Source organism: Lucilia sericata, unplaced genomic scaffold, assembly GCF_015586225.1.
Source record: "Lucilia sericata isolate MDLA Ls3-8-SP2 unplaced genomic scaffold, ASM1558622v1 Contig000206F_arrow, whole genome shotgun sequence".
Lineage (NCBI taxonomy): Eukaryota > Metazoa > Arthropoda > Insecta > Diptera > Calliphoridae > Lucilia > Lucilia sericata.
In genome coordinates, this window is record NW_023994234.1 from 12,585 (window position 1) to 39,863 (window position 27,279).

The 27,279-nt window shown below is 33.0% G+C and overlaps 5 protein-coding genes across 5 annotated transcripts; 2 read left to right on the top strand and 3 right to left on the bottom strand.

Annotated features, from left to right (window-relative positions):
- Window positions 1-1,281: 1,281 nt before the first annotated feature.
- LOC119602022 lies at window positions 1,282-1,671 on the bottom strand. The gene has a single exon (XM_037953344.1). It carries the CDS (start codon window positions 1,669-1,671, stop codon window positions 1,282-1,284), a length of 390 nt encoding a protein of 129 aa, XP_037809272.1.
- A 4,172-nt stretch (window positions 1,672-5,843) lies between these two features.
- Window positions 5,844-6,353, bottom strand: LOC119602023 (shematrin-like protein 2). The gene has a single exon (XM_037953346.1). It carries the CDS (start codon window positions 6,351-6,353, stop codon window positions 5,844-5,846), a length of 510 nt encoding a protein of 169 aa, XP_037809274.1.
- A 5,938-nt stretch (window positions 6,354-12,291) lies between these two features.
- Window positions 12,292-12,933, top strand: LOC119602024 (WW domain-containing protein C660.06). The gene has a single exon (XM_037953347.1). It carries the CDS (start codon window positions 12,292-12,294, stop codon window positions 12,931-12,933), a length of 642 nt encoding a protein of 213 aa, XP_037809275.1.
- An 86-nt stretch (window positions 12,934-13,019) lies between these two features.
- On the bottom strand, window positions 13,020-19,588 carry LOC119602025. Its single transcript, XM_037953348.1, has 5 exons — window positions 19,244-19,588; window positions 18,357-18,739; window positions 14,065-14,608; window positions 13,164-14,009; window positions 13,020-13,058 (listed from the first exon to the last, which is right to left on the bottom strand). The coding sequence occupies exons 1-5, from the start codon at window positions 19,586-19,588 to the stop codon at window positions 13,020-13,022; spliced, it is 2,157 nt and encodes a 718-aa protein (XP_037809276.1).
- Window positions 19,589-25,232: 5,644 nt separating this feature from the next.
- On the top strand, window positions 25,233-26,454 carry LOC119602026. The gene is made up of 2 exons (XM_037953349.1): window positions 25,233-25,571; window positions 25,735-26,454. The coding sequence occupies exons 1-2, from the start codon at window positions 25,233-25,235 to the stop codon at window positions 26,452-26,454; spliced, it is 1,059 nt and encodes a 352-aa protein (XP_037809277.1).
- The last annotated feature ends 825 nt before the right edge of the window (window positions 26,455-27,279 follow it).

The window sequence follows — 27,279 nt, forward strand, 5'->3', positions numbered from 1 at the left end:
GAATCGTGTATGTTTAATAATCATGTGTTTTGAATTCATATTAAAGAGCATACAAAGAGTATCATTTGAAGAAAGAAAAAGTACCAAAAGTGGAATGAATTCTACCTTAGTGGAAAGTACTAATAAAAATAGTACAATTTTTACACTTTTCGCTTAGAGATATACTTTTTTGAGAATTATGTTTACAAAATTATCCGTATTTAAATCTATATATCACATATAAAACTCAAATGATTCAAATCTGCATTCATTTGATTCAGAAAAATTGTGCTTTCAAAAAGTACCAAACAATTTACTCGAATTTGGTCCTATATAGCCCTTAGTACTCGAATCCCAAAATAATATACCAATAGCTTATTTTGTGTGAGTAAATAAACTACTTTTTCAAATTTTATAAAAATTGGCTCAATGAGTTTGAATAAAATCAAATTCCCCGTTTTTCCCCTTTTTGGTACTTTTTTCCCCAGTGAAATAGCAAAACTTTTGTTTCAATAAATATTGCAGAGTTAGTTCGTAATTTAATAGGAATACTTCAATAAATCGAAAAAGTTTACTTATTGTGCTAAAAAAAGTACCAAAAATACAGTTTTCTCCCTTTTACACCCAAAAAGGGCTGAATTTCAAAAAAGTACGAAACAGGTGTCTAATAATTTTGGGAGATATATTCAAAATATTTACAAAAATGTTATTTGGTTTATTAGTTAAAAAGTTATAAAGGGCCAAAAAAGGTACCAAAATCACCTTTGTTACACATTTTTACCCCTTAATAGTACGAAATTCAAAAAAGTACCAGACACCCATCTGCTTATTTTAAGAGTAGATACAGGTCCATTTGAAATTTTACTTGTATCACTAATATTAGGTAAGATAAATAAGAAAACCTGTTTTACCCGTTTTTTCCCTTTTTTACCGCTAAATGTACAAATTTCCAAAAATCCCTCCTTAGTGGATCTACATAACCAAAAACACATCTACTGTCAAAATTTCATGATTCTAGGTTCAGCAGTTTGGGCTGTGCGATGATGAATCAGTCAGTCAGTAACGCTACTCTTTTATATATATAGATTATTTTCAAAATAAAACGCATAAATGTATTTTAAAGATAACAACTTGAGGATTATTTTAGCATTAACATCAGCCCTATATTTTTTGTTATTATTAGAATTATATTTTTTTCTGCTAAAGTAAAACAAAACATACACATTACTTATTACATTTATAAAACTACATATTTTTATTTACACAACTTAAATTCATACAAAAAATAACATTAACACAAAATTAACCATAGAATCCTCCGCGGAAACCACCACCCTGATAACGATCTACGACACGAGTCTGTGTACGTGTAACAACACGTGAACGCTGGAAACCACCACCGGCAAAGCCACCACCACCTACTGGAGGCCTATAAAAACCTGGCCCTGGAGGAAATGGACGATAGCCACCAAATCCAAATGGTGATGGAGGAAAACCAAATTGTCGCACTTTACGTCCGGATGTGTTTTCATGTCCTTGTACTTCCACGGCTAATGTTTCCGGCATTAGTTTTTCAGTAGTTTTTAGTAAAACTTCTTCTTGTTCTTCTTCCGCCCGAACACTACCAAGGCAAGATATAAGTAAAATAAATATTATGGTAACTAACGATACTGTACGAACGTCTAGAATCATTTTGATAGTAAAGAATATAAATACAAACTAAATCGTTTTTGTATTTTTAACATTTATTTATAATATTTCGTTGATTTGTTTACCTTGATTGAACTAAGTTATTTAATGGAGTTTATGTTTTCAAAAAAAGTTCTTTAATATTATCTAAGTCCAGTATTTAATGTATAAATGTTACGTCATGAAACCAACTTAATGAACAATAAATTACGGAAGTTCTAGTCATATGTAATAAAGAAGTAGTTTTGTATATTTGTTTTGATTAATTTTTGGCAATTTTACACTGTTTCCTTTGTAAAAGTTATAAATGTATAATACATACTTGGTAAATAAAACGTAATAATTTGTGTGTTAAACAACAAAAAATTCTCACATTTAAAAGTTGTTTTCAAATACAAAGATACTGACATAATTAGGCCCTTAAATCCAAAAAAAAACAAAAATATTTAAATATTTTTTAATATTTATGCATAAGTAATGAACAACATAACTAAATGAACCCATACATATGAACCCATATATATATATGTGTTCATTTTGCATAAATTATAGTAAATCAAGCTTTTTAAGTCATTAGTAAAATTATAATTGAGTTTAAATAGTTTTATAAGTAATAAAATTTTGGAAAAAAAATTAAAACTACTGTGACAGTTATATTCTGAATTTATAAATGGCAATTCTATAAACAAAAAATTAACTTAACTTTAAAGAATAAGATTTTTCAATACTTGGCACATGTACCATTTTAATTTTCCGACGTTTTCTTAAAATGGACGTTTTTTGTGTTTTTTTACTTAAAAAAAGTTTAGACTGCTTTCTTTAAGAGCTTTGTGTTCTCTTAGTAGGACGTCAGGGGCATATCTATGAAAAGAAATATTTTTATTTAAAAACTTACTCAAAAGTCACCTCTGATAGATTCTCATTTAGTCATGTTAAATTGTGTCTTTCTAGGTTGAACATTCAAGAAAATACAAAAAGTACTATTTGATGAACGAAAAAGTTTAAATATGTATTTTTGTTTCTATATTAATTTTGTTCAAATTCAAAAAATATGATTAGAACGATGAAATAATGGAATAAATTCTTTTTCGTTCAGGAATAGGCTTTTTGAGAATTAAGTTTTCAACGACACAAATCTGCATTCATTTGCTCAAGAAAAATTATGTTTTCAGAAAAGGCTTTAGTACCAGAATTCCAAAATAATACACCAACCAATAGCTTATTTTGTGTAATTTAATTATAACATACACCACTATAGTGGGAGGGTATTACGCGTTTGTGCTGATGTTTGTAACACCCAAAAATATTGGTTCTACACCCACTTGAAAGTAAACTAATCGGCTCAGAATCACTTTCTGGGTCTATTAGCTATATCCTTCAGTCAATCTTTCTGTCTGTCCGCCTGTCCGTCTTTCTATCCGTCTGTCTGTGTGTCCATGTAAAGCTTGTGCGCATTGTTAATATCGGTTCATTATTTCGTCTAGCCCCCATACAACAGTACCCCAGAATAGGGCTTTTGAGCCTATAATTATGTTAAATGTTCTAGAATCTCTACAAAAATCGGCAAATATTAGATTTATATAAGTTTAAATGATACTGCCGATTTTTGTAATGAGCCTAGCCTGCATACAAACTCCCCTTTAGAAAATGACTTGAAGGTCAAAATTCACTTATAAACACTAATAACACGATGAAATTCTACATAAATAACTTTAATGTAGACTTAAAAAACCAAAATATATAAGGCCAGGCCCATATTTACCCTTACCCGCATATAAGCCCCTGTAGAAATTATATTTTTTTGTCTACAAAAAGTTAGAATATTCCGGAATTAAGGTAAAAAACAAATTGAAATCTTTATTATTTAAAAAATAATCGACATTTTTTACACACTACTGGTGTAGGGTATCATTTGGTGGGCCATGACCGACTATACATTCATACTTGTTTTTTTTTTTTAATTTTATAAAAATGTGTTTAAATAAAACTAAATTTCCCGTTTCCCCCTATTTTTTGGTACTTTTTTCTTCATAGTGAAATATCAGACGGGTTGTTTCAAAAAATATTAGTGTTAGTCCATAATAAAATATGTATAAGTCAATAAATCGAAAAAGTTTTCTAATGTGCTAAAAAAAAACTACAAAAAAATACAGTTTTTTCCCAGTTACATCCAAAAAGAACTAAATTTTAAACATTTTGAGAGATATGTCCAATATATTTAGAAAAATCTTAACATGTTTATTAGTTTATAAGTTATAAAGGGGCCAAAGAAAGGTACCAAAATCACTTTCGTTACCCTTTTTTACCCCTTAAAAGTACGAATTTAGAAAAAGTACCAGACACCCATCTGCTCCTTTTTAAGAGTAGATACAGCTGTTTTTTCAAACATTGCTTAAACGGTACTCTAAGGTAAATTAGTGTAGAATCAATGTAAAATCATAGGCCGATATATTTAATTTTTAATACCAAGCTTTATTAGAAGAGAACATTTATGAAAATTTTCCGCACTAAAGCTCCTTCCGAGTTTTCCTTTTATGTTTTCATCGAACAGACTGAGGGACATAAACAGACGAAACTTTATGAACACAGAAAATATTGTGTAAGGCATTGTTACACAATTATCCTAATGTTTATGCTAATTAAGTGGAGAGAGAGAGAGATTCTGAAACAAATCACTTATTATAACAGTTCCAAATTATCGGAGAAAAATATTTAAATAATTTCCTTATTCAAACAAACGTGACCGACCATATGATACCCTACACCGTTTATGAATATTAAATGTGATTTATTTTATTTATCTTCAATATAACCTTATTTCCGATACATTTAAACAATTTATGAAAGAAAAACTAATTTTTGAAAGAGGGCTTGGGGCAAATATTGACCGATCCCGATAAAATTTTGTGATACGATTTATATAATATTTATTTGTGCTGAAATTCATCGTGATATTAGTGTTTATATATATATATGCATTTTGAACATTTAGGTCAATTTATGAAGGTGACTTTGTATGGGAGCTAGGGTCAAATGTGGTCCGATCTTTATGAAATTTGGCAAGGTCATCAAGGTTTTTATAAAACTTTTTTGTGCCGCTTTTTATCGAGATACAGGTATATTTAACATAATTATGATCTCAAAGTCCCTTTTCGGGGGGTTCTGTTGTATGGGGGCTAGGTGAAATAATGGGCCGGTTTTTTCCAATTATATTGTACCTTGCGCACAAGGTTTACATGAACAGCCAGCCAGACGGACGGACAGACGGACATAACTTAATCGATCGGTATACTTTAAGGTGGGTATAGGACAAATATTTTTTGTGTTACAAACATCAGCACAAACCCAATATATCCTCCCCACTAAAGTGGTGTAGGGTATAAAAAGTGCGTTGACATAAAGAAATTAAAAATCAGAAATGTATAGTTAATCGTTTTGGCAATTGAAACATCAATTATGTAAAAAAAAAAACAAGTAAACAGTGTATCTTAAACATGCGTAACTTTTGATAATTTCAAATAAATAGTATTTCTAAATTGTCTTTTTAAACAATTGTAGCGGCATTATTTATCTAAAATGAATGACTGGGGTAGATTGATGACTTAAAAACATGCAGCATCATTGTTATGCTTTAGAAAAAATTGTGCGTCTTTTAAAATCATAAGAAACAAATGAATTTGAAATAAACATTCGAAATGTGTTGAGTAAAAAACCCCCGATTATTTGGTTAGTATAATAAATAATTATGAATGTATGTGTGAGGGGGAACCAATGAAAATATTTGTTGGAATAAATTGGTTTAATAAGCTAATAAATTTTATTATACCTTACACCACTCTAGTGGGTAGAGTATAATGCGTTTGTGCTGACGTTTGTAACACCCAAAAATATTGGTCCAAAGTATACCAATCAAAATCTGAGTCTTTTGTCCGTCTTTTGCTTAAAGTTAAAATACATACTCTTCTATTGACGCACGGAGGAACCGGTCCACTATTTCACCTAGCCCCCATACAACCGTAACACCATAACCCTAAACCTACAATCCAACCTTCTATATAACCCTAGAATTAGCGAATTGTACATTAATAATATTCAAGTTTTATTAACAAAATTCATTTTTATTTTATTTCAACGTTCGAAAAATCGTCATTATTTCAAATTCATGAGAGTATCGTTTAACCCAAGAAACCACCACCTATACCAAATCCTTTAACTTTAAATTTAGCAACTCCAAAGCCAGCACCCAAACCACCTCCATAGCCACCAAATCCACCGCCATAACCTCCACCATAACCACCACCATAACCTCCATATCCACCATAGACAGGATATGATGGTATTGTCGTTACGACCGGAACTGTTGTAACAACTGGAACTGCTGATACCACAGATACTGGAGGAGGAGCATAAACTGGAGCAGCAAAACCACCACCACCTATAACACCACCTCCAATAACACCTCCTCCTATAACACCACCTCCAATGTGTCTTGCATAACGTTCACCATTATAATCACTTTTCTGTTCAGCTTCAACAGCAGCAGATTCCAAATTATTTTTGGTAGTAATCACAGCAGGATAATCTTCCACTAATGTGGCTGTTTCCGCCACATTTGTTGTGGCTATAGGTTGACAAATTGCACAGTGTAATATCACAAGTAATATAAAGATTTTAAATGAAAACATATTTTTTTTGTTTAAATTAAAATACGTTATTTTTATAAATATTTTAATTTAACTAAAATTAAATTTTTACTACCGCTTCTTTAGCTAAATTATACTCAATTAAATTTGTTGGTTGAATTTTCGTTTTCTATTTATGAGCTTTTAAAAACATTTAAAGTTTTCTAGTCAAAATTTGGCAAACACAGACACACATTGTATTCAATATGAAATTTATTTAACAAATTTACACATTTTGCAGCATTAATAGATGTTTGGCCAAATCAGTTAAGTTTAACAAAAATCCCCAAAAATAATTGTATTATTTTTTTAATGTGAGAATAAACATAATTTTAACAAAAACCTAGTGATAAATTTGCATGCCTCATATCATAAATATAGCAAAATTACACACTTAAACCATTTTTCCCATCATACAATTTAATGTGGAGCTTCATTTGGACTTATAGACAATATATACATTTACACGTTTCAAAACAATTTAGAGCATATTTTTGCATATTTTACCCATAACAGCATAAGCTTGCATATTTTGGGCATTTTCCGAGTTTCTAGAGCATATTTTACGTTTTTAGCGCACGTGACGAAGGAGCGAAAAAGTACAAATATATTTGCTGCTTAACCTGTGTGTTTAAAATAGGCTGACGGTATAAATTTTTGACTCAAAATGTCTAAAAATCGTTGTTCAGGTACTTCGCTGTACTTATTTAACATGAGATTCAGCACTATCGAATATACTTCAGTGTCCATGTGGACCTTGTAAACTCTAATGATTTGTGACCCGTTTTTACTTTAATCCTTATATTAACAAAAGAGTGACAGGAGATAAGCTCTTTATAATTAAAAGTCCCTTTACACGATCACACTTTACGTACCTAAAGTATAATGAAAAAGTAAAATGAAATTCCATCCGCATGACAAAAAAAAAAGAGAATAAAAGTCATATGATTTATATATTTTTGTGTTTACACGATTTTTATAAAACAATAACAAAGTAAGATGGAAATGGCAGTTTCACTTTTTTTGTATGTGTTTACATAAAAATACATCCCTGATCTAATGCGACTTGCTTGTTTTTTGAATCATTTCAAAAAATGAAGAGAGCCATACGACTGTCAAATTTTCCATCCGTATTTTCTCTCAATGTGTGATGGTTTCATTCAGCGTTGCCAAATGTGCAGATTTATCTGCATTTTGCAGTTTTTCTGAGCATTGAAAGTTTTAAAGTTTTTTGTTTAAAAAAGTAAGTTTTTCTGTAAATTATGCAGATTTTGCAGTTTTTACCTTTAAATTTTTTAATTTCAATTTTGTTATTTTAATTCCAATTTCTAAAGCCATAATTTTACCCCATTTGTTTAATATAGTAGTGGCAAGTTTTACTCATACTTTTTTAATGCGACAATGTAATTATCATATACATACTATTTTTTGCACCACTGATCACAAAGAAAGAGGGAATTCCCACATTTTTATGTCTAAGAAAGTTATGTTTCTCTATATGGAGTTTGCTATTATAGTTTGTTAGTTTAGTTCACAAAGTAATACTAAGGTTTCTTCTGCATATGCAACTCACAAAATATTTTTCTTTAACTTACTACTAATATGGATAAATATTTAGTAAGAAATGGTAAGAAAACTGTTATTTTTATATGTAGGTACATTAAATAACAAGCATTAATTTACTAGATAAAGAAACTGAAAATTTGCGGGCAGATGTGATACATATTGCAGAATCCCCACCTCGCTCAAGTAAAAATCGAAAACGAAAATTGAGTGGTTACAATAAATCGTGGGAGGAGCAAGAAATGTTTAAATCGTGGATCAGGAGAAGCGATAATAATTTGGCGTACTGTAAAGTTTGTTGTTGTGAGCTAAAAGCATTAGCTGGAGTGTCAGATTTAAAGGCTCATGCTTTGACATCTAAACATGTTGAAAGAACAACAGCTGTACAAATTCAAAAAAGTTCAAAGGTATCACTAAGCGATTCAGTAAAGTATAGTGCCAAAATATCAAATATTGAACTCCATTTAGCAGCGTTCTGCGCCGAACATAATGTTCCATTTTCGGCAATGGATCATCTAGTTCCTTTACTCCAAGAAACTATTGAGGATTCGGCGCTCGTAAAGAAAACAAAATGTGCTAGAACAAAGACAACATCTATAGTGAAAAACGTTATAGGCGAGACTCACCAAGAAGAACTCTGTAGTATACTACGTGCAAAAATGTTTTCTTTGTGCGTCGATGAATCGACGGACGTATCAACTACTAAGTTGTTATCTCTAGTCGTAAGAGTTGAATATAAAGAAAAAATTTGTGACTTTTTTTTTGATTTGGTTAAAGTGCGTGATTGTACCGCCAAAGGGATTTATGAAGAAATAGTAAATATTTTCAAAAATAATAATATAAATTATAAAACAAACTTAATAGGTTTTGCTGCGGATGGTGCCAATGTAATGACTGGTGGTAACCATTCTGTTGCTACACTGCTGAAAAAAGATTGTCCACATTTAATTATATTTAAATGTATTTGCCACTCGTTCGCTCTTTGCGCAAATTCAGCATGTAATTTTTTACCGAAATATATTGAAGGTGGTGCGAGGGATATATACAATTTTATTCAAAATAGTCCCAAACGAGTTGAATTATTTTCAGAATTACAAGTGTTGCTGGATTATAATCCCAGGAAAATGTTGCACCCTTCCCAAACGCGTTGGCTATCGCTCGAAGCTACTGTAAATCAGATTTTGAGCAGATTAGAAGTCTTAAAACTATTTTTTTTACACGAAGACGTAGAAAAGTTTGATTCTACACAAAGAATAATAAATTATTTACATAATCCAGAATTTGAATTATATTTACTATTTTTAAAATTTATATTAAATGATATTAACAAACTAAACCGTCTATTTCAAAACGAAAGCCCAAAAATACATTTATTAAATAGTACAATAAACCGTTTATACGGAAAAATTTTTGAATGTATAGTAAAGGAAGAATATATATGTTTTAAGAAATTTAAAAAGATTGATATTAACAATTCCACATTTTTAAAAGATCCAAAGGATATTTATTTAGGTGCGGAAGTTTCCTTAGCTCTAACTAAATTATCTGAGGAATGCGAAAAGGACTTCAGAAATCATTGCTTACAATTTTACGTTGAGCTTTGCAATTCACTCTTAAAAAAGTTTGATTTTGAAAATGATTTTTTAGAATGCGTTGAGGTCATAGCACCTGCTAATATTGTGAAAAATAACAATAAAAGTATTTTTAAATTATGTAGTTTTGTGCCAAATGTAGTAGAAATGAACTACATTCAAGAAACAGATGATGAGTGGCGTGAACTACTGCACATTAATTTTGAAGACTTGGGTTTATTAGAAGAAGAAAATATTGAAGCCTTTTGGGAAGTCATATTTAAAACAAAACGTGGCGACGGAACTAGAGCTTTTCCTAATTTAAAAAAACTGGTATATGCAATTTTGTCAGTACCTGTTGCAACTGCTAATGTTGAACGAATTTTTTCACAAATTAATATTAATAAAAATAAAACTAGGAACAGATTAGAAGTGCCAACACTGTGTGGCATTTTAAGAACTAAAGATTTTCTTAAAAAAAATAACAGTAATTGCAGCAATTTCGTGCAATCAAAAGAAATGGCAATCAAATTTACCAAAGAAATGTACAAATCTAATTAGTATTAAGTGCCAGGAGAAATAAACTCAATTTACGAAAATGCATGTTATTTCAAATACTTTTTATAAAACTGAATTATATTTATATTTTTTATTATATGTATTTAATTTCATTTGTTTTGTTATTTTTTTGTTATTTTTTGTTATTTTTTGTTATGTTTTGTTATGTTTTAATAAAAAAATATATGAACTGAATTATAAATTTTTTGGCAGTTTTTTCAGTTGAAAATCAGTTTTTTTTCTCTAAATTTGAAGTTTTTGAAAAAAAAATTATGGCAACGCTGGTTTCATTACATATTGCGTTTAGACGATCCCATCCGTTCTCTTCTACACAAAATTTTGACAGATCATATTACTTGTGTGCTCGTGTGAAGGGGGCTTAAACTGTCTAAATTAATTTAGTACATATTTTTTCAAATTTAAGCTAAATATGTTAGAATTGCGCTTATTTAAAGTCATGTATGGCACGCTATACATTTAAGAGTTAAGTCCTCATAAAAAGCTTTCTAAATATTACACTGATTAAATATAAATCTTATAATAGGTAAATAACACAAATATTACACTGATTAAATATAAATCTTATAATAGGTAAATAACACAGACCGACCAAATTTTAAAAAGTGGAAACCCTGAGTCCAAGTTAGACTTTTATAAAGGATTGAGCCACGTGGAATACGAATCTCAGATTTTCTCCATTATATCTGGAATTTGAGATATCGTATATCTCCATTTTTAGCGAAAAGAAGATATGTAAGATGTTAAGCTTTTATTTTAAAGTTGACAGAATAGACTTTAAGATGGCATATAAATAAAGTTGTCTTGGAGCTGTTATAACGTTTCAAAAAGGTCCAAAAATAGTATTTTTCAAACTTTAGGACACGACATCTCGAATTCCAGGGGTGATGCATGATGATGGTGATAGCCTGTATATTTCCGTTAAAAAAACGGGTCGATCCAACCATACGAAATTTAACTTTAAATTTTCTTCATATATTTTAAATATACATTCTGAATCAAAACACCAAAAAGTAAAACTGGACTGGACAAACACTTTGAATCGAGACAGGAATCTCGAAAAGTCAACTATTACCACCTGGCTGCTCAGTCTCGCTATTCACAAGGCACTTGACTCCATCGTAATAGGGTCGAAATATCTTCTCAATATGTTGAGTTGATATGTATTCCAAATGCACAACTAACGGATCATCCTTGGTCTGAACATAAACGACTAATGGAATGGCATATATTTTAATGGTAGGTCGATAAGGTTTGGATTTTAAATAGGAAAGTTCTTAAAAGTATGATAGAATTGTTGAAGATTTAGATCGCGAAGATATCTGGGGTTTTCAGAAAATTTATTTCAACAAACATACAGACAGACAGACATACGGACAAAGCATAATCGACTCCAATCTATAAGGACTCAGAATATATGTATATACTTTATAGAGTCGGGAATTTATATTATTTAAATTACAAACGGAATGACAAACTTAATAAAAAGTAGCATGCAGGTGGAAGGTGTATAAGATTCGGCATAGTCGTATGTAGCACTCCTGTTTTTTACTTATAAATTCGGTAGCGAAATACCCAGAAATTTTTGAATTGTATTCAAAATCAAAATCGGGTTTCTGTTTAATTTAAATTATGAGTATATTTGTGGGAAACTCTTTATTTTATTAAAACTGACATCAAACATGCATTTTTATCAGTATTGTAAACCAAATGTAAAAATACTACTAAAATCTGCTGTAAATTCAGAGATATTAATGCCGTTGCAGACAAAAATGCTGTCACGGTTGATTGAAGAAATTAACACTTTAAGTACAACTGCGAGTAACTGAACACTTGAAGGTCAATGCCATGCTACAGCTAAAAAGAGTAAATATTTCATGATGGTGATTCACACTCGAATATACTGCTTAAATGAACTCTTATACGAAAACTATTATATTTACGCACCAACAAATGAAGAGCGAAAAGTAGTAAATTAACTTAAGAATAGACAAAGTAATGATTTCAATTTGTTTTCTTATTTCTTAGGAAAACACAAAATTTCGAAAAATCCCAAAAACCTTAAGTGCCATCATATATTTTATTGACTTATGTTAAACAGTTTTGTAAATAAACATTCATTTATGAAACTATGTACGTGTACGTTTGCATTATATAAAAACCAAAAGCTTAAAGTAAAAATAATTTAATAGTTCTGCGATATCAAATTAGTTAGTTAATAATAGACCATTATGCTGGTTACAAGTATTTTTATTAGTGTTCTACTACTAAGTTCGGCCGTTATGGGTACACCGATTCTGGGAAGTGGATCGGCGGCAGATTCATTTGCTACCGCAAATTCTGGTGGTGGTGAAGCTGTGGCCACAGCTACTGCAACTGCTGGAGGTGCAGCATCTACAGCCACTGCTACTGCTACAGCCTCAGCCTCTTCGTCAGTAGGTGGTGGTGGTTTATCGCCATATCCCTTAATTACGAATCCCTATGAATCAGTTCAATCAGTGCCCGTAGTACAAAATGTTCAGACCGTACAACATGTACCGGTTGTTCAAAATTATCAAACACTTCAACACGTTCCGGTTGTACAACAACAACTGCCTGCCTATGGTTATGGTCATGGTGGTCTAGGAGGAGGTTTTGGTTTGGGTGGTGGTGTTATTGGGGGAGCTGGTATTGGTGGCGGTTTTGGACGTTATCGTGAATCGTATACCTTTAGAGGCCGCGGTTTTGGTGGAGGTTTAGGCGGATTTGGTCATCATGGTTTCGGTGGTGGACGCTATAAGGTACACTATTCTTCTGGAGGCATAGGAGCTGGAGGATTCGCTGGAATTGGAGGTGGTCTTATTGGTGGCGGAGGTGCCGGTTTAATAGGTTAATGATTTTTATTTTATTTTAAGAATTATTTCGAATTAAGTTAAAGTTTAAATAAAGTAAACTTTTATAAATAATCCACTTTTGTAATTCAATTCAAAGCATCCATTATTTTTCGTAATCTTCTCGACTTACAAGAAAACAACTCCAAAAGAAATACAAATATTGAAATCAAAAACATGGCACCACATATATGATACAAACCTTTCAGATTTTCATTTGTCAATCTGCTTACAAACTGTGAACCAGAATTCATGCTCTGAAACTTAGAACGCATATTCTTCTTTGCAATGTACGAAGTAATACCAGCATCGGAGAATATTTTCAATTTTCGATCGACAGTCGAACGTAACAGGGAATGTTTACTGAAGAACATGACAAATGGATATGAATATATGGTTTCCTCGACATAAGTTAAAGTACTGGTATTTGAATTCATATAATTGTAATAAGCCAAGGAATCCAAAAGTGCCGTCACGGTTAATTGTGAAGTACTATTTTGCAAGATATTAAGGCGTTTAGTGGTGCTGTGCAAAATTTGCGTTTTATTTGCAGGATAATATTTGGTGGGCGAAGCTGTCAATAAGAAATAACCCTGCTCTATGAGCTGAGAGATTTTTTGTGGCACTGGAATGCGTTTCGAAAAACGTAGACTGTCAAACATTTTTCCCTGATAACCATTGCGTACTTGGAAAGAGATCAATAGCCAAGAGATCAAAAGATAACGAGCAAAATTTCGTTTTGGTAATATTTGAGTTGATAGCGAATAGCCCAAGAAAATTACAAACATTGAATATATTGGCTCTTTAATCCTGGGTCCAAATACAAAATCTCTTAGTTTTGGTTTCGTTTGCACTATTTTTGTGAAAATAGTAGCAACTATGAAGAAAATCAATACAAATATCCATGTAGAGGGACATAAAGGATTGAGTAATTGTTCGATGGGACCAAAACATAAACCACTACGAACCACAAACACATAGGGAGTAGCATGATAAACTAAAGAAGTACTATATTTATCGCTATTCAAAAGAGTCGAGCTCAAACCTCCAATGGCTATATGGGCCCAATTATAATCCAGCTGCAACAAAAAGATTTTGAGAATTTCTTAGCAATATTTTTAAAATCTTACTTACATCTGCAAAACAACCAGCTGAATCCTGATATGGATGAATTTTACTCACTTCATTGGGAAATTTTAAACGAATTTTTATATTTAAAGCATCAGCTATCTTTTTCAAAATATCACCTTCGATACCGCCCAAACGATTGATCTCCATTAAATGTGTTTCATTGTTTCTATCGCCATTAAAACTTAAAAGTGGCGGCATTTCACGAGCCGAAACATTTATCACACAACCATAAAAATCATTCGCAAAATCGGGAAATAAAAATTGATTCTCTAGAGTTCCATTCTCATAACGATTAATTTCACGTATTATAATTTTGTTTTCACATTGATCGCTGTTAAAAAGTTCATAAGCGTAGAAACTGAAGTGATTTCCATCGAAAGCTTTATTCATAACAACCACATTTCTGATGTTATAACCCAGCGATCTTTCAAATATTTTATATAGGGTTTCAGTGCGTTCCACTTCGTTATTGGCGCCCCCAGTAAGCAAAATAAAAAAGTAGAAGAAACGTTCCTTATTTGTCATTGGAAAACCGTAGCATAGATATCTTTTGAGGATTATAAGATGAGCAAGAGTAATAATTTCCAATAAACATATTTTTCTAAAGTAACTTAGTAACTTACTGAAATGAATCATATGAATCTACTATAAATATATTGTAATCCCATATTCGGTCATTGTAAAAACCCATAAAGAATTGTATTCCAAATTCGTTATTTAAACCAACTACAATTTTACTTAATAGTTCTGGTTGATAGTTTTCCTCTTTTCTGCACTTAAATATACATTTCTCATTGATGAGAAGCGTATTTGTTTTTGGACTTAAGAAACGTTTAGCCATATAAACAGACAAATTCGTGTATTGAACTAAATTTTCATTCATATAAAGTCCATCTAATGGAACTTTACAGCTAACATTGGTCAATAACTCAATTGCCACCACAAATATTACACAATATTTAAACATTTTTTAAAGTTTCTACAACCGTTGCGTTTTGAATAAGAACTTTAATTGAAAGCAATTTAGCTGGAAAAGGAGTGTTAATGAAATACATAGATATTGACAATTAATTCAGCAATTTATCGTAATGACAAAAGTTTATCTGATGACAAACATGTATATGGGCAATTTCGTGTTTAGTGAACCAATTTTTAAAATCGATGATGACTCCTATATGACCAAAATGTCCAAATTTGACCCCCTCTAACTCCAGCAGTTCTTGACCGAGAGAGCTGATAACTTGTGTCTGTCCTTCTATCCAATAGTACTAACTTTGGTGCAAATTTCATCCAAATCGATTTATTAAGTTGGGTCACTTGACATGAAATTGCCCATATATATGTATATTCTACTCAAACATGAAAAACCCGCATAGATGAAAAATGATAAGCAAAGTCTCAGGCAAGATGGACTAATAAACTGTCTAGTAACGAAATATGACCGAAAGTCGATAGGGATCGTACGTCATATCTTCTGAAACTAACTTGATTCCAGCTTAGAAACACAGTTGTAGTGATGTTTGCAAATTTGGTGTCCATGCGAAAGTATTGGGAATACAATATTATGACTTCTGTAGACGAAGAGCAGAAAGAATCAATTGAACATCTACTCTGTCTTAAGAGATATTGGTGTAAAATATCTAGGACAAAGATTCTTTGAATATTTACAAAAAAAAATATCTGATATAGAGATATTGCACACTCTATTGTCCATATTAGACACTGACCTCCTCTCTATTCTCTCTACTTCGTATCTCTCTAAAAAAAAGTCTTCTTTATCTTACATTTATCTAAACCTATAACTTACACTACTTTCTACCACACCTTAAATGTCTTTTCTCCGTCTTCGTATCTTTTTTGCATTTCCTTACAGTTATCACAAAGGGGCCACTAGGACCCATATGTGCTTCATGTTAGCAGTCGGACTCACCTACCAGTCTAGACTGAGATGGACGATTAGCAGTAATACACTTGCTTTTATATGGCCAAGAGCTAGTGTTGACCCCTTTGAAATTATATAATAGGGAGAATCCATGGGAAAACGGAAAGCAGTCGGATTTACCGTGGAAACGTGATGCTGAGAGTCGAATAAAGAAGGCATTATGTGCCTTCTTTGGGAAAAGATGGGGTTTTAAACCATACATGTACACCGCGGTCATAAGACCTATTTTGACCTACGGAGCTCTTGTTTGGTGGAGAGCGGTGGATACCAAGATTTATCTCTCTATTCTAAACAAGATACGAAAATTAGCATGTCTTGCAATCACTGGCTGTTTGAGCTCCACCCCTCAGGCTAGTCTAGAGACGATGCTAAACATAACTCTACTACTTAAACAGTCGAACGGATTGAAGCACGACCGCATTGGTCATGGCACCATCCTACAAAAGATAGGCATGCCAATCATTGGGCAGGAAACAGACAACATCTACACTGAATTTTATTAGGTCATAATACCGACAAAGGATGGTTGGGCCACGAACACTGTCAAAGACAGAAAGGGGCACGGGATCGGGAATCTTCTCCGAAAAACTAAATCTTCTATTGTCTCTTCGACTACCTGACACCTGCACGGTCCTTCAGGCAAAGATATATACAATCTATACAGCCGCGAGAAGAATCCGGGAACTTATACATATATACTTGGACAGCCTTGCATCAATCAAGGCTCTTAACTCCAATGTTATTAAGTTGAAATGTCTTCTCAATTGTATTCAATCATTGGCACAACTGACACAACATCACGTTGAGGGTTCCAGGACATGAGAGCATCCAGGGAAATGAAATATCTAATTAATGCGCAACCAGAGGGTCGTCCCTGGACTTAATCCTTGCGCAAAAGGATATTCACACTCCCTTGACGACCCTATCAAAACTGATAGATGAATGGGCTCTGAGTGAGATGGAACTCAGGTGGTCAAATATCACGACTTGTAGAATATCGATAGGACTAGGACTCTTTTGTCTCTTAGTAAGAACTCTATTAGGCTTCTAACTGGTATAATTACTGGGCACTCTATGATTGGACATATGTCGGAACGTATGGGCTACCCAAATCATAGCTACTTAAGAAGCTCCTTAGACGAAGAAGAAGTGGAATCGGTACAACACCTTCTACGTGACTGCCCAGCCTTACAAGAGAACAGACTACTCTATCTTGGTACAGCTCTTTTCCATGATCTCGGCTGTCTCAGAGATGCGTCATGATCTGTTTTATTAAAAGCACCGGCTGGTTTACACGGAGACCGAACGAACCAAGTAGTCAAGTAACTAAGGAGGTAACCATTCTCTCAATATTAGGGAATGGTAATTCTAAGGGTATCACAATGTTCCACAAGGCCTCCGAGTGAACTCGCTTGCTAGCGAGCAACCCACGTAACCTAACCTACGTTTCTTGCGAGCACAAATCTCTCTACCGAATTTTATGAGAATCGGTCAACAATTGACCCTACCCCTCATATAAGGTCCCTTCAGAAAATGCCTTTAACGCACATTAATGGCTTAAAAATGCAGGTATAGCTATGAAATTCGACATACATAAGTAAGTTTCTTACAGGCCAAAATCTCACTACCGAATTTTATAATTGACTCTACCGGCCATATATGATCATGGTTTAAAAGTTGGACAAAAATAATTTGTTTTGAAAAATTAATATTTTGTTAAGCCGAAAGGGCGTGTCCATAATTGACTTAAGCCCTATTTCAAATATCAACCTAATGTTTATAGGGGAGCTTTCCATCTACATACGGCATACGGTTTGATGGTGGGTATATAAGATTCGGCATAGTCGAATATACTCTTATACTACACTCTTACTTGTTCTACTTATAGTTAAACTGGAATTAATGGTATTGCTCTTTAGAATAGTTTTCGTCGAGTTCGTTATTATTTAAAGTACCTCAAATCTTTCTGGATCCCTCCAGGCATTTATAGCTCTATAACTATTACGCTGAGCCCGACATTCATATGAAACAAGTTGAAACCACCCCTAACCATTTCGTAATGGGTATTGGAATGTCATACTTATTTTTATTTGATTATACTTAGTATAGTTTTACATTTTATCATTGTAATATACATTTTGCTTAAAATTTATTTAAACCATCCATTAATACTCTCAGCCTCGGCGATTGAAAAGTAAGCAATTCTAATAGAAATACAGATATTGAAATCAAAAACATTACTCCACTTATTACGTACAATCCTTGAAAATTTTCATTTGTTAGTCTGCTAACGTGCTGCGATCGAGTATTAATTCTCTGAAACTTAGAATGAACTTGCTTCTTTGCAATATACGATGTAATGCCCGCTTCGATGAATATTTTCAATTTTCGATCGACACTTGCACGCAACAGGGAATGTTTTTGAAAATACATAACACTTGGAAACGAATGTATGGTCTCTTTTACATAGGTTAAAGTACTGGTATTTGAATTCAAATAATTGTAAAAAGCCAAACAGTCCAAAAGATCCAATAGGGTTAATAGCGAAGTACTTCTTTGCAATATATCTAGACGATTAGTGGTGTTGGGCATTATTTGAGTTTGTCTTTGTGGATAATATCCTTTGTATGAAGATGCCAATAGGGTGTAATCCTGTTCTATAAGATGAGAAATTGTTTGTGGTACTGGAATGCGATTTGCAAAACGGAAACCATTAAACATTTTGCCCATTGCGAACTTGGAAAGAGATCAATAACCAAGAGGCCAAAAGAAAACGTGCAAAATTTCGTTTTGGTATTATCTGTGTTGGCATCAAGTTGCCCAAGAAAGTTACAAACATTGAATGTATTGGTATTCCATTTTTGGGACCAAAAACAAAATCTCGTACTTTTGGTTTTGTTTTCACTATTTTTATAAAAATAATTGAAATGGAGAAGATAATCAGCAAAAATATCCAAGTAGACAGACATAAAGGATTGAGTAACTGCTTGATGGGACTAAAACATAAATCACTTCGGACCACAAATACGTAAGAACTAGTGTAATAAACTATAGAAGTGCTGTATTTTTCGCTGTTCCTTTGAGTTGAGCTGAAACCTCCAATTGCTATTTGGGATCGTTCCATATCCAACTAGAAGAAATATTACGAAAATTTTCATTTACAGGTTATTTATAAAATTGTATGTAAATCTTACTCACATCTCCAAAACATCCTAATGAAAAATAAAGACGACTAATTACACTCTTTTCTCTGGGAAAATTTAAACGAATTTTAATATTTAAAGCATCAGCAACCATTTTCAGAATTTCACCCTCGATACCACCCAAACGATTGAGATCTTTTAAATGTGTTTCATTGTTTACATCGCCATCAAAACTTAAAAGCGGTGCCATTTCTTGAGCCGAAACATTTATCAAACAACCACGATAATCGTTAGTATTATCGCGAAATAAAAATTGATTCTGTAAAGTTCCATTCTCATAACGATTAATTTCTCGTATTATAATTTCATTTCCACATTGATCTTGTTTAGACAGTTCGTAGGCATAAAAACTGATGTGATTTCCATCATGGGCTCTGCTCATTATAATAACGTTTCGGACTTTATACCTCAAACATGATTGAAATATTTCATGTAAGATTTTATTGTGTTCGCCATTATTGTTGGCAATCCAAGTGAGCAAAATATAGAAGTAGAAGAATCGATCCTGCTGGGTAATAGGGAAACTATAGCGTATATATCTATTGAGGGAAATCATTAAAGAATCATGTTCTTATTAAGCAAGAAAAAAACACAAGTAAGAGAGTCTAACATAAGGATTTCTGGCTTTTTTCGGTAAAAATTTTTTTACACTATCGGCAAATGTTAGGGTGCTAAAGTTTTCTTCTCTAAGCTGTATCAAAAATCGTCTTTGCTCTATTAATATTTTTTTCACTGAAACCTATGTGTTATAAATGATAAAAGCACTTATTTGAGCGGTTTTGATACATCTCAGAGAATAAAAATCTTGCTCTCGGCAGAAGCAAGAAATGTTCAGTAAGCGAAGTCGGATTTTTTTACACGGTTACAAACTTACAGGAATGATTCATGGGAATCCACTATAAACATATTATAGTCGAATAGTCGACCAACGTAATAATCCATAAAGAATAGTATTCCGAATTCATCTTTCAAACCTAATGCGATATTATCTACAAGTTCTTCTTGATAGTTTTCCTTTCTATCGCAATCAAATGTACAGTATTCTCTAATGAGAAGCGTATTTGTTTTAGGACTTATAAAATGTTTTGCCATATACACAGCCAGGTTGGAGTATTCACGTAACTCTTCCTTTGATTCATTTCCTTCGATTGGAATTTCATAACTCATGATTGGTAGCAACTTAAGAACCATCACAATTATTACACAGTATTTTAACATACTTTTTGATTATTTGCAACTGTTCCGCTTTGAATTAAAATTTTAATTGAATTCAATTGCCCATGATTGTATAGATATAGTAAAGAAATTAAATAAGGTTTCCTATTTTAATTAACTTACTAATAATATCAATTTGTTTTAATGTTTAAATATTATCAGATGCAATATAGTTTATTTTTTTAATATTTTAAAATACAATGTTTAAGCAGAATTTTATGCTTCTTAACGCGCCATATGCAGTGTAAAATGTTGCCAGGAGCTTTAAGATAAATACCCAAATCGGACTTTAAAACGGCCAACTTTTCACGCTTTAAAATCTGTATTAAAGCAAATGAAAAATTACATGCAAGAATTCCCGACCATATGATAACCTAAATCAGTATTTTTCCAAAGGTCTAGAATGGCACTTGATCCAAAACTCGCAATTTTCACTGAATATACATACATAGATGCATATTTGTATATAATTCGGTTTAGCAAACTTACTGCCTCACAGACAGGAATTGGCCAAAATTGTTAGATGTGTTTTCTGAGTTGGTTGGTAGGTTGCTCGCTAGCAAGCGAGTTCATTCGAAGGCCTCGTGGCCTATTATGATACCCTTAGAATTACCATTCCCTAATATTGAGAGAATGGCTTCCCTCCCTAATTTCGTTGACTACTTGGTTCGTTCGGTCTCCGTGTAAACCAGCCGGTGCTTTTAATAAAACCTATCATGTTTATTGATGACGCATCTCTTCGCATTCCACTTCTTCTTCGTCCAAGCAGCTTCTACAGTAACTATAATTTGGGTTGCCCATACGATCCGACATATGTCCAATCATACAATGCCCAGTAATTATACCAGCTAGAAGCCTAATCGAGTTCTTATTAAGAGACAAGAAAGTCCTAGTCCTACCTGTTGTCAGAGTGGGCCAGAGCAGTCTCGATATTCTACAAGTGGTGATATTTGACCACCTGAGTTCCGTCTCACTCACAGCCCATTCATCTATCAATTTTGATAGGGTCGTTGACCCAGACAGTTTTCCTTGGACCATGATAGTAGAACGCTGAGGGCTGATTCCATGAGTTCACTTATTGTGGGAAGAAATTTCCCTTGAATAAGAAGCACAACGTCGTCAGCATACGCGACTACTTTGAAGCCCATCCTACTGAGTCTGAAAATAATTTTATTTACGACAATATTCCACAGTAGTGGAGAGATGACACCACCTTGTGGTGTGCCCCTTGTCACAACTTTCCTTGTCCAATATTCATATTAGAGCTAATGGCCCTGCTCCTAAGCATGTTTTCTGTCTAATTTTTTAACCGCTGATCAACACCTAGGTCACCCAGTGCATCGACTATTGTTGATATGTTCACGTTGTTAAACGCACCCTCAATGTCTAAGAAAGATGCCATAACATATTATTTTATGTCAAGTGCCTTTTCTATAGTTCCGACAACGTTATGTAAGGCTGTCTCCACCGACCTCCCTTTCAGGTATGCTTGTTGTGCCCTACAGAAATGATCAGGAGAGATGATGTTCCTGACATGGATATCGACCAACCTTTCCAATGTTTTCAATAAAAACGATGACAGACTGATCGGCCTATAATCTTTGGCGGTACTATGGTTTACTTTTCCCGCTTTGGGGATAAATACCACTGTAACTTCTATCCATACTTTAGGAATATATCCTGTTTCCAGGCTGCTCCTAAACATCATAATTAGCCATGGCATGATGGTGGTGACCGATTTCTGGAGTAGCGCTGGGAGCATGCCATCTGGCCCTGGAGATTTACAGGTCTTGAATGGTGACACCGCCCATGAAATTTTTTCCATACTAACAATAGAACTGACTAATTCACTTATGTGGATTCGAGAAGCGACGTGCTCCAAAGTGGAGCCTTCATTTTCATCATCTCTGCAACCCAGAAAGTATGTCTCCATAAGCAGTTCCAGAGTTTCGGTGCTACTTTCAATAAAGTTACCATCCAGTTTCATCAGGAATCCAGGCGTACCGGGGTCTTTAGATAGCACCTTACGTAGACGTGGTGCCTCCGTAGTACTCTCCAGCTCCTCACAGAAACGCTTTCAAGATTCCATCTTAGCTCGTCTGGTTTCCCTCTTGAAAGTATTGAAGTTTTGACGATAATCGTCCCAGCTTAACAGTTTTGATCCCTTATCGCTTTATTAAATAGTTTCCTACATTCTTTCCTTAGCTGCATTAGTTTAAGATTCCACCATGGTTGCCGGAATTTCCTAGGTACCTGCCGCTCCCTACATGAAGCATAGTAGGCTTCCCTTAAAGTCCTGGATAGATAATCTACTGAGTCGTCCAAGTCTTGTGTACCATGTAGTCCATCCATTTCTGGAGGTGGTATGGTATCAATCAGATTACTGAAGGGGTTTTCCCTAGCCAGCGTAAGCTGTATCGTAATGATTATTCTGTGATGATCGGAGAATGAGCATTCTAGTGATACTCTCCAATCAAGAATTCTGACTGAATCAGTGTTTCATACCAAAGTAATATCAACGACCTGTTCCCTGATCCTATTGAAAAACGTTGGTCTATTACCTCTAGTGCAAACACTTAGGTTAGTAGTTAGAAGGTATTGAAGTAAACTCTCACCCTTGTCATTAATATCCGAGCTCCCCCACAGAGTATGATGGGCATTAGCATCACATCCTATGACAAGATCATGGCCCCTTGTATTACACCATTCTACTAGTGGGCGTACTGCACGTGAGGGTGGATTGTCTTCGTCGTTTTCTGAGTTAATGGCTGGATTTTTTTGATTATGGTCGGTCCATTATTGCCCCTAGGTCCCGTATAAGGTCCCTTATGAAAATCAGTTTTATATGAATGTTAATCATTTTACCAAGTTTTATTATGGTCGGTCCATAATTGTCTCTAGATCCCACATAAGGTCACCTCTGTATGGATATCGTTATTTCGTAATGAGTTATGAGCTTTCTGAAGGGGACCTTGTATGGGAGCTATGACCAATTATGGATCGATCGAAAAAAAATGTACAGTAATAATTCTGTATATAAAAGCAATATTTTTGAAGATATCGACATTCGAATGGAAGTTATTAACAATAAACTCATTTTCAGGGAATATGTACATTTGTATGGGAGGTATATGAAATTGTGGACCTAATAAATAGTAATAAAGCTTTTGTATAGAATCAAATGTGTGATGATTTTCATGACTACATTAAGAAATGTAAAGAAAATCTTAATTTTTAAAAATCTTAAAATTTAAAAATCCTAATCTTAGTTTATTCAAACTTTGATTCATAACTTTTCCCGATGTGAACGGATTTTGTTCATTTTCAATATCAAACTGCCCAGGATATACATATAAATATTTTGGGTGAATTTTGTTAATTTGCTTCGTGTTAACGTGAGAATGTTTTATACAGACAGACAGATGGACGAACATAGCACAGATCGACTCAGAATTTCATAAGGGCCAAGAATATATATACTTTGTTGGGTCTCAGATGAATATATCTGGAAGTTACACACGTAATCATAAAGTTATATATACCCTGTATCACCACTGATAGTCGTGGAGGGTATAAAAACGCATATAATTTTCTTCAGTTTCTTTACTTTGACATCGTCTAAAAATTACAAATCTCAACTTACTCTGTTGAAAATTCACTATATTATGCAGAATTTTGTTGTCTATTCAACTGTATATTCAGTTTTTTAAATTTCTTTAAATTCATGTTTGTCTTTTTGTCTAGGTTTTCAGGGTAAATGACGCATAGTGCGACACATAAAATCCTGCTTAAACATTGTATGTTAAAATATTAAAACCGTAAACAATGTTACACATCTGATAAGATTTGATAGTGAAAACAAATTGATATTAGTGGTTAATTAAATTAGCAAAATTTATTTAGTGTATTCAAACAATAATGTATATGAATCTATATAATAATGGAGAATCGAATTCAATTAAAGTTTTCATTCAAACCGGAACGGTTGCAAAGAACAAAAAAATACATATGTTAAAATACTGTATAATAATTGTAATGGTTCTAAAGTTGCCACCAACCATGAGCTATAAAATTCCATTAGATGGAATCGAATCAAATAAAGAATTAATTGAATACACCAACCTGGTTGTGTATATGGCAAAACATTTTATAAGTCCTAAAACAAATACGCTTCTCATTAGAGAATACTGTATATTTCATTGCGGTCAACAGGAAAGCTATCAGCCAGAACTTTTAAATAATATTGTATACGATTTAAAGGATGAATTTGCAATACAGTTTTATTTGTATTACTACGACGGCCATATAAGTGATTATAATATGTTTATAGTGGATTCTTATGAATCATTTTTGTAAGTTTATAACTGGAAATAACGCCCATGGAAAATTACGTTGAAATAAAAACCTCACTCCTCTTCTGATATGTATCAAATTTGTTTGATACACTGCAGAGGAGAAATATTTTGCTCTCAGTAATAGGTCGGTAATGCGACAAGTGTTTTCAGGGAGAAGAACACTTTTTTAACAAAATGTGAAATCTTTGTTCTCAACTTTGTTACTTGCTTAATAAGTATTGTATACTTCCTCATTACTTTTTCTCTAACAGACAAATACGCCACAGATTCCCTAGCACCAAGCAGGAAGGACTATTCTATTTTTATATTTTGCTAACTTGGACCTCCTATAATGATGATGAACACAACGAAACCCTACATGCAATATTTCAATCATGTTTGAGTTATAATATCAGAAATGTGGTGATAATGAACAAACCAAATAAAGGAAATCACATCAGTTTTTATGCCTACGAAATGTCTAAACGAGATCAATGTGAGGACGAAATTATAGTACGTGAAATTAATCGTTATGAGAATGAAACTCTACAGAATAAATTTTTATTTCTCAATCATACTAACGATTATAGCGGTTGTTTGATAAATGTTTCTGCTCATGAAATGCCTCCATTTTTAAGTTTTAATGGTGATGTCAACAATGAAACACATTTAATAGAATTGGAACGTTTAGGTGGTATCGAGGGTGAAATTTTCAAAATAGTTGCTGATGCTTTAAATGTTGAAATTCGTTTAAATTTTCCCAAAGAAATAAGTGCAATTCGTCGTATTCATTATTCATTGGGTTGTTTTGGAGATGTAAGTAAGATTAAGGGTCTGTTCCTCTAAATACATACGAATTTTCTAATTTGTGGATTACTTTCCACATAAATTACGACAGAACATGTTCGTTTGTATTTAGAAGAACAGACTGTTATAGAAAATGGTTTTTAGTCTTAAATTTTTAATATTTTTCTTTTAGCTTGATAAGAAACGATCTCAAATAGCTATTGGGGGTTTCAATTCAACCCTATGGAACAGTGAAAAATACAGCACTTCTTCAGTTTATTACACTTCTTCTTATGTATTTGTAGTCCGAAGTGGTTTATGCTTCGGCACAATCAAACAGTTACTCAATATTTTATGTCTGTATGCATGGATATTTATGTTGATTTTCATCTCCATATCAATTATTTTGACAAAAATAGTGCAAACAAAACCAAAAGTGCGAGATTTTGTTTTCGGTCCCGAAAATAAAATGCATTCAATGTTTGCAACTTTCTTCGGCAACTTTAGACCAATACAGATAATACCAAAACGAAACTTTGTGCGTTTTCTTTTGGCCTCTTGGTTATTGATCTCTTTCCAAGTTCGCAATGGTTATCAGGGTATAATGTTTGACAGTCTGCGTTTTTTGAAATGCATTCCAGTACCGCAAACAATTTCACATCTTATAGAGCAGGATTACATCTTGTTGGCATCTTCATATAATGAATTTTATCCCATAAATAAAACGCAAATTACGCCTAACACCACTAATTGTCTGGATATAGTACAAAAAAGTACTTCGCCAGTAACTGCAGTGGCTCTTTTGGATTCTTTGGCTTATGACAATTATATGAATTCAAACACCAGTACTTTAACCTATGTAAAGGAGATCGTATCGTGTTATGTATTTTCAAAAACATTCGCTGTTGCGTGAAAATGTCGATCGAAAATTGAAAATATTCATCGAAGCGGGCATTACATCATTCATTGCAAAGAAGCATGTTCCTTCTAAGTTTCCGAGCAAAATTACTCGATCTCATTTCGTAAACAGACTAACAAATGAAAATCTTCAAGGATTGTACTTAATAAGTGGTGTCATGTTTTCGATTTCAATATTTGTATTTCTATTAGAATTGCTTACGTATCAGTCGCTGAGGTTAAGAGAAGTAATGAATGGATTGAATTAATTTTAAGCAAAATGTATGTATATTACTATCATAGAATGTAAGACTATAATCAAATAGAAATAAATTTAACATTTCGATGTCCATTATCAAATGGGTAGCGGGTTATTATTTGTTTTATTTCTAGATGATATGATATGACGCTATGATAAAGAATTTCATTTATTGTCCGCAAAAAATAGTCTGAGGACCTGGAGTACCTTTGAGGCTCTCCAAATAACTGTAGACTAGACGAAAAATATGCTAGATTTTCATTGAAGTAGAACATGGATAACTTTGACTTAAGTTACATCTGTAATCAATAAAAACGGTTTAGGTATTAATCCAACTTAGCACCTTTTACCAGAGATATGTGCATTACATATATCTGAGTGGAATGCAAAATATTAGGTACCGAAGTTTTCATCGAAAATGGAAGCTTAGTTCATTATCAGATACCTTTGATCAAAGGTTCAAAGGATAAAAATATCCTCTTTTAAGGTTTTTCTATTTTTTCCATCTTTTACGAAACTTAACGGATAAGTTTGGAACATTCTGCACTGATCATGATCTCCATCAGATTATCTAATGCAGGA

Bases quoted from the DNA above. Each gene is read 5' to 3' on its own strand.
- LOC119602022 (XM_037953344.1), bottom strand. From the start codon at position 1,671: ATGATTCTAGACGTTCGTACAGTATCGTTAGTTACCATAATATTTATT.
- LOC119602023 (XM_037953346.1), bottom strand. From the start codon at position 6,353: ATGTTTTCATTTAAAATCTTTATATTACTTGTGATATTACACTGTGCA.
- LOC119602024 (XM_037953347.1), top strand. From the start codon at position 12,292: ATGCTGGTTACAAGTATTTTTATTAGTGTTCTACTACTAAGTTCGGCC.
- LOC119602025 (XM_037953348.1), bottom strand. From the start codon at position 19,588: ATGAGCAGAGCCCATGATGGAAATCACATCAGTTTTTATGCCTACGAA. The intron at 14,609-18,356 runs GTATATTGCAAA...AATCCTCAAAAG, and splicing joins ATCGAAGCGGGCATTACATC to ATATCTATGCTACGGTTTTC. The intron at 13,059-13,163 runs GTAAGCAGATTG...TTTTCTTGTAAG, and splicing joins TGAATTCTGGTTCACAGTTT to TCGAGAAGATTACGAAAAAT.
- LOC119602026 (XM_037953349.1), top strand. From the start codon at position 25,233: ATGTCTAAACGAGATCAATGTGAGGACGAAATTATAGTACGTGAAATT. The intron at 25,572-25,734 runs GTAAGTAAGATT...TTTTTCTTTTAG, and splicing joins CATTGGGTTGTTTTGGAGAT to CTTGATAAGAAACGATCTCA.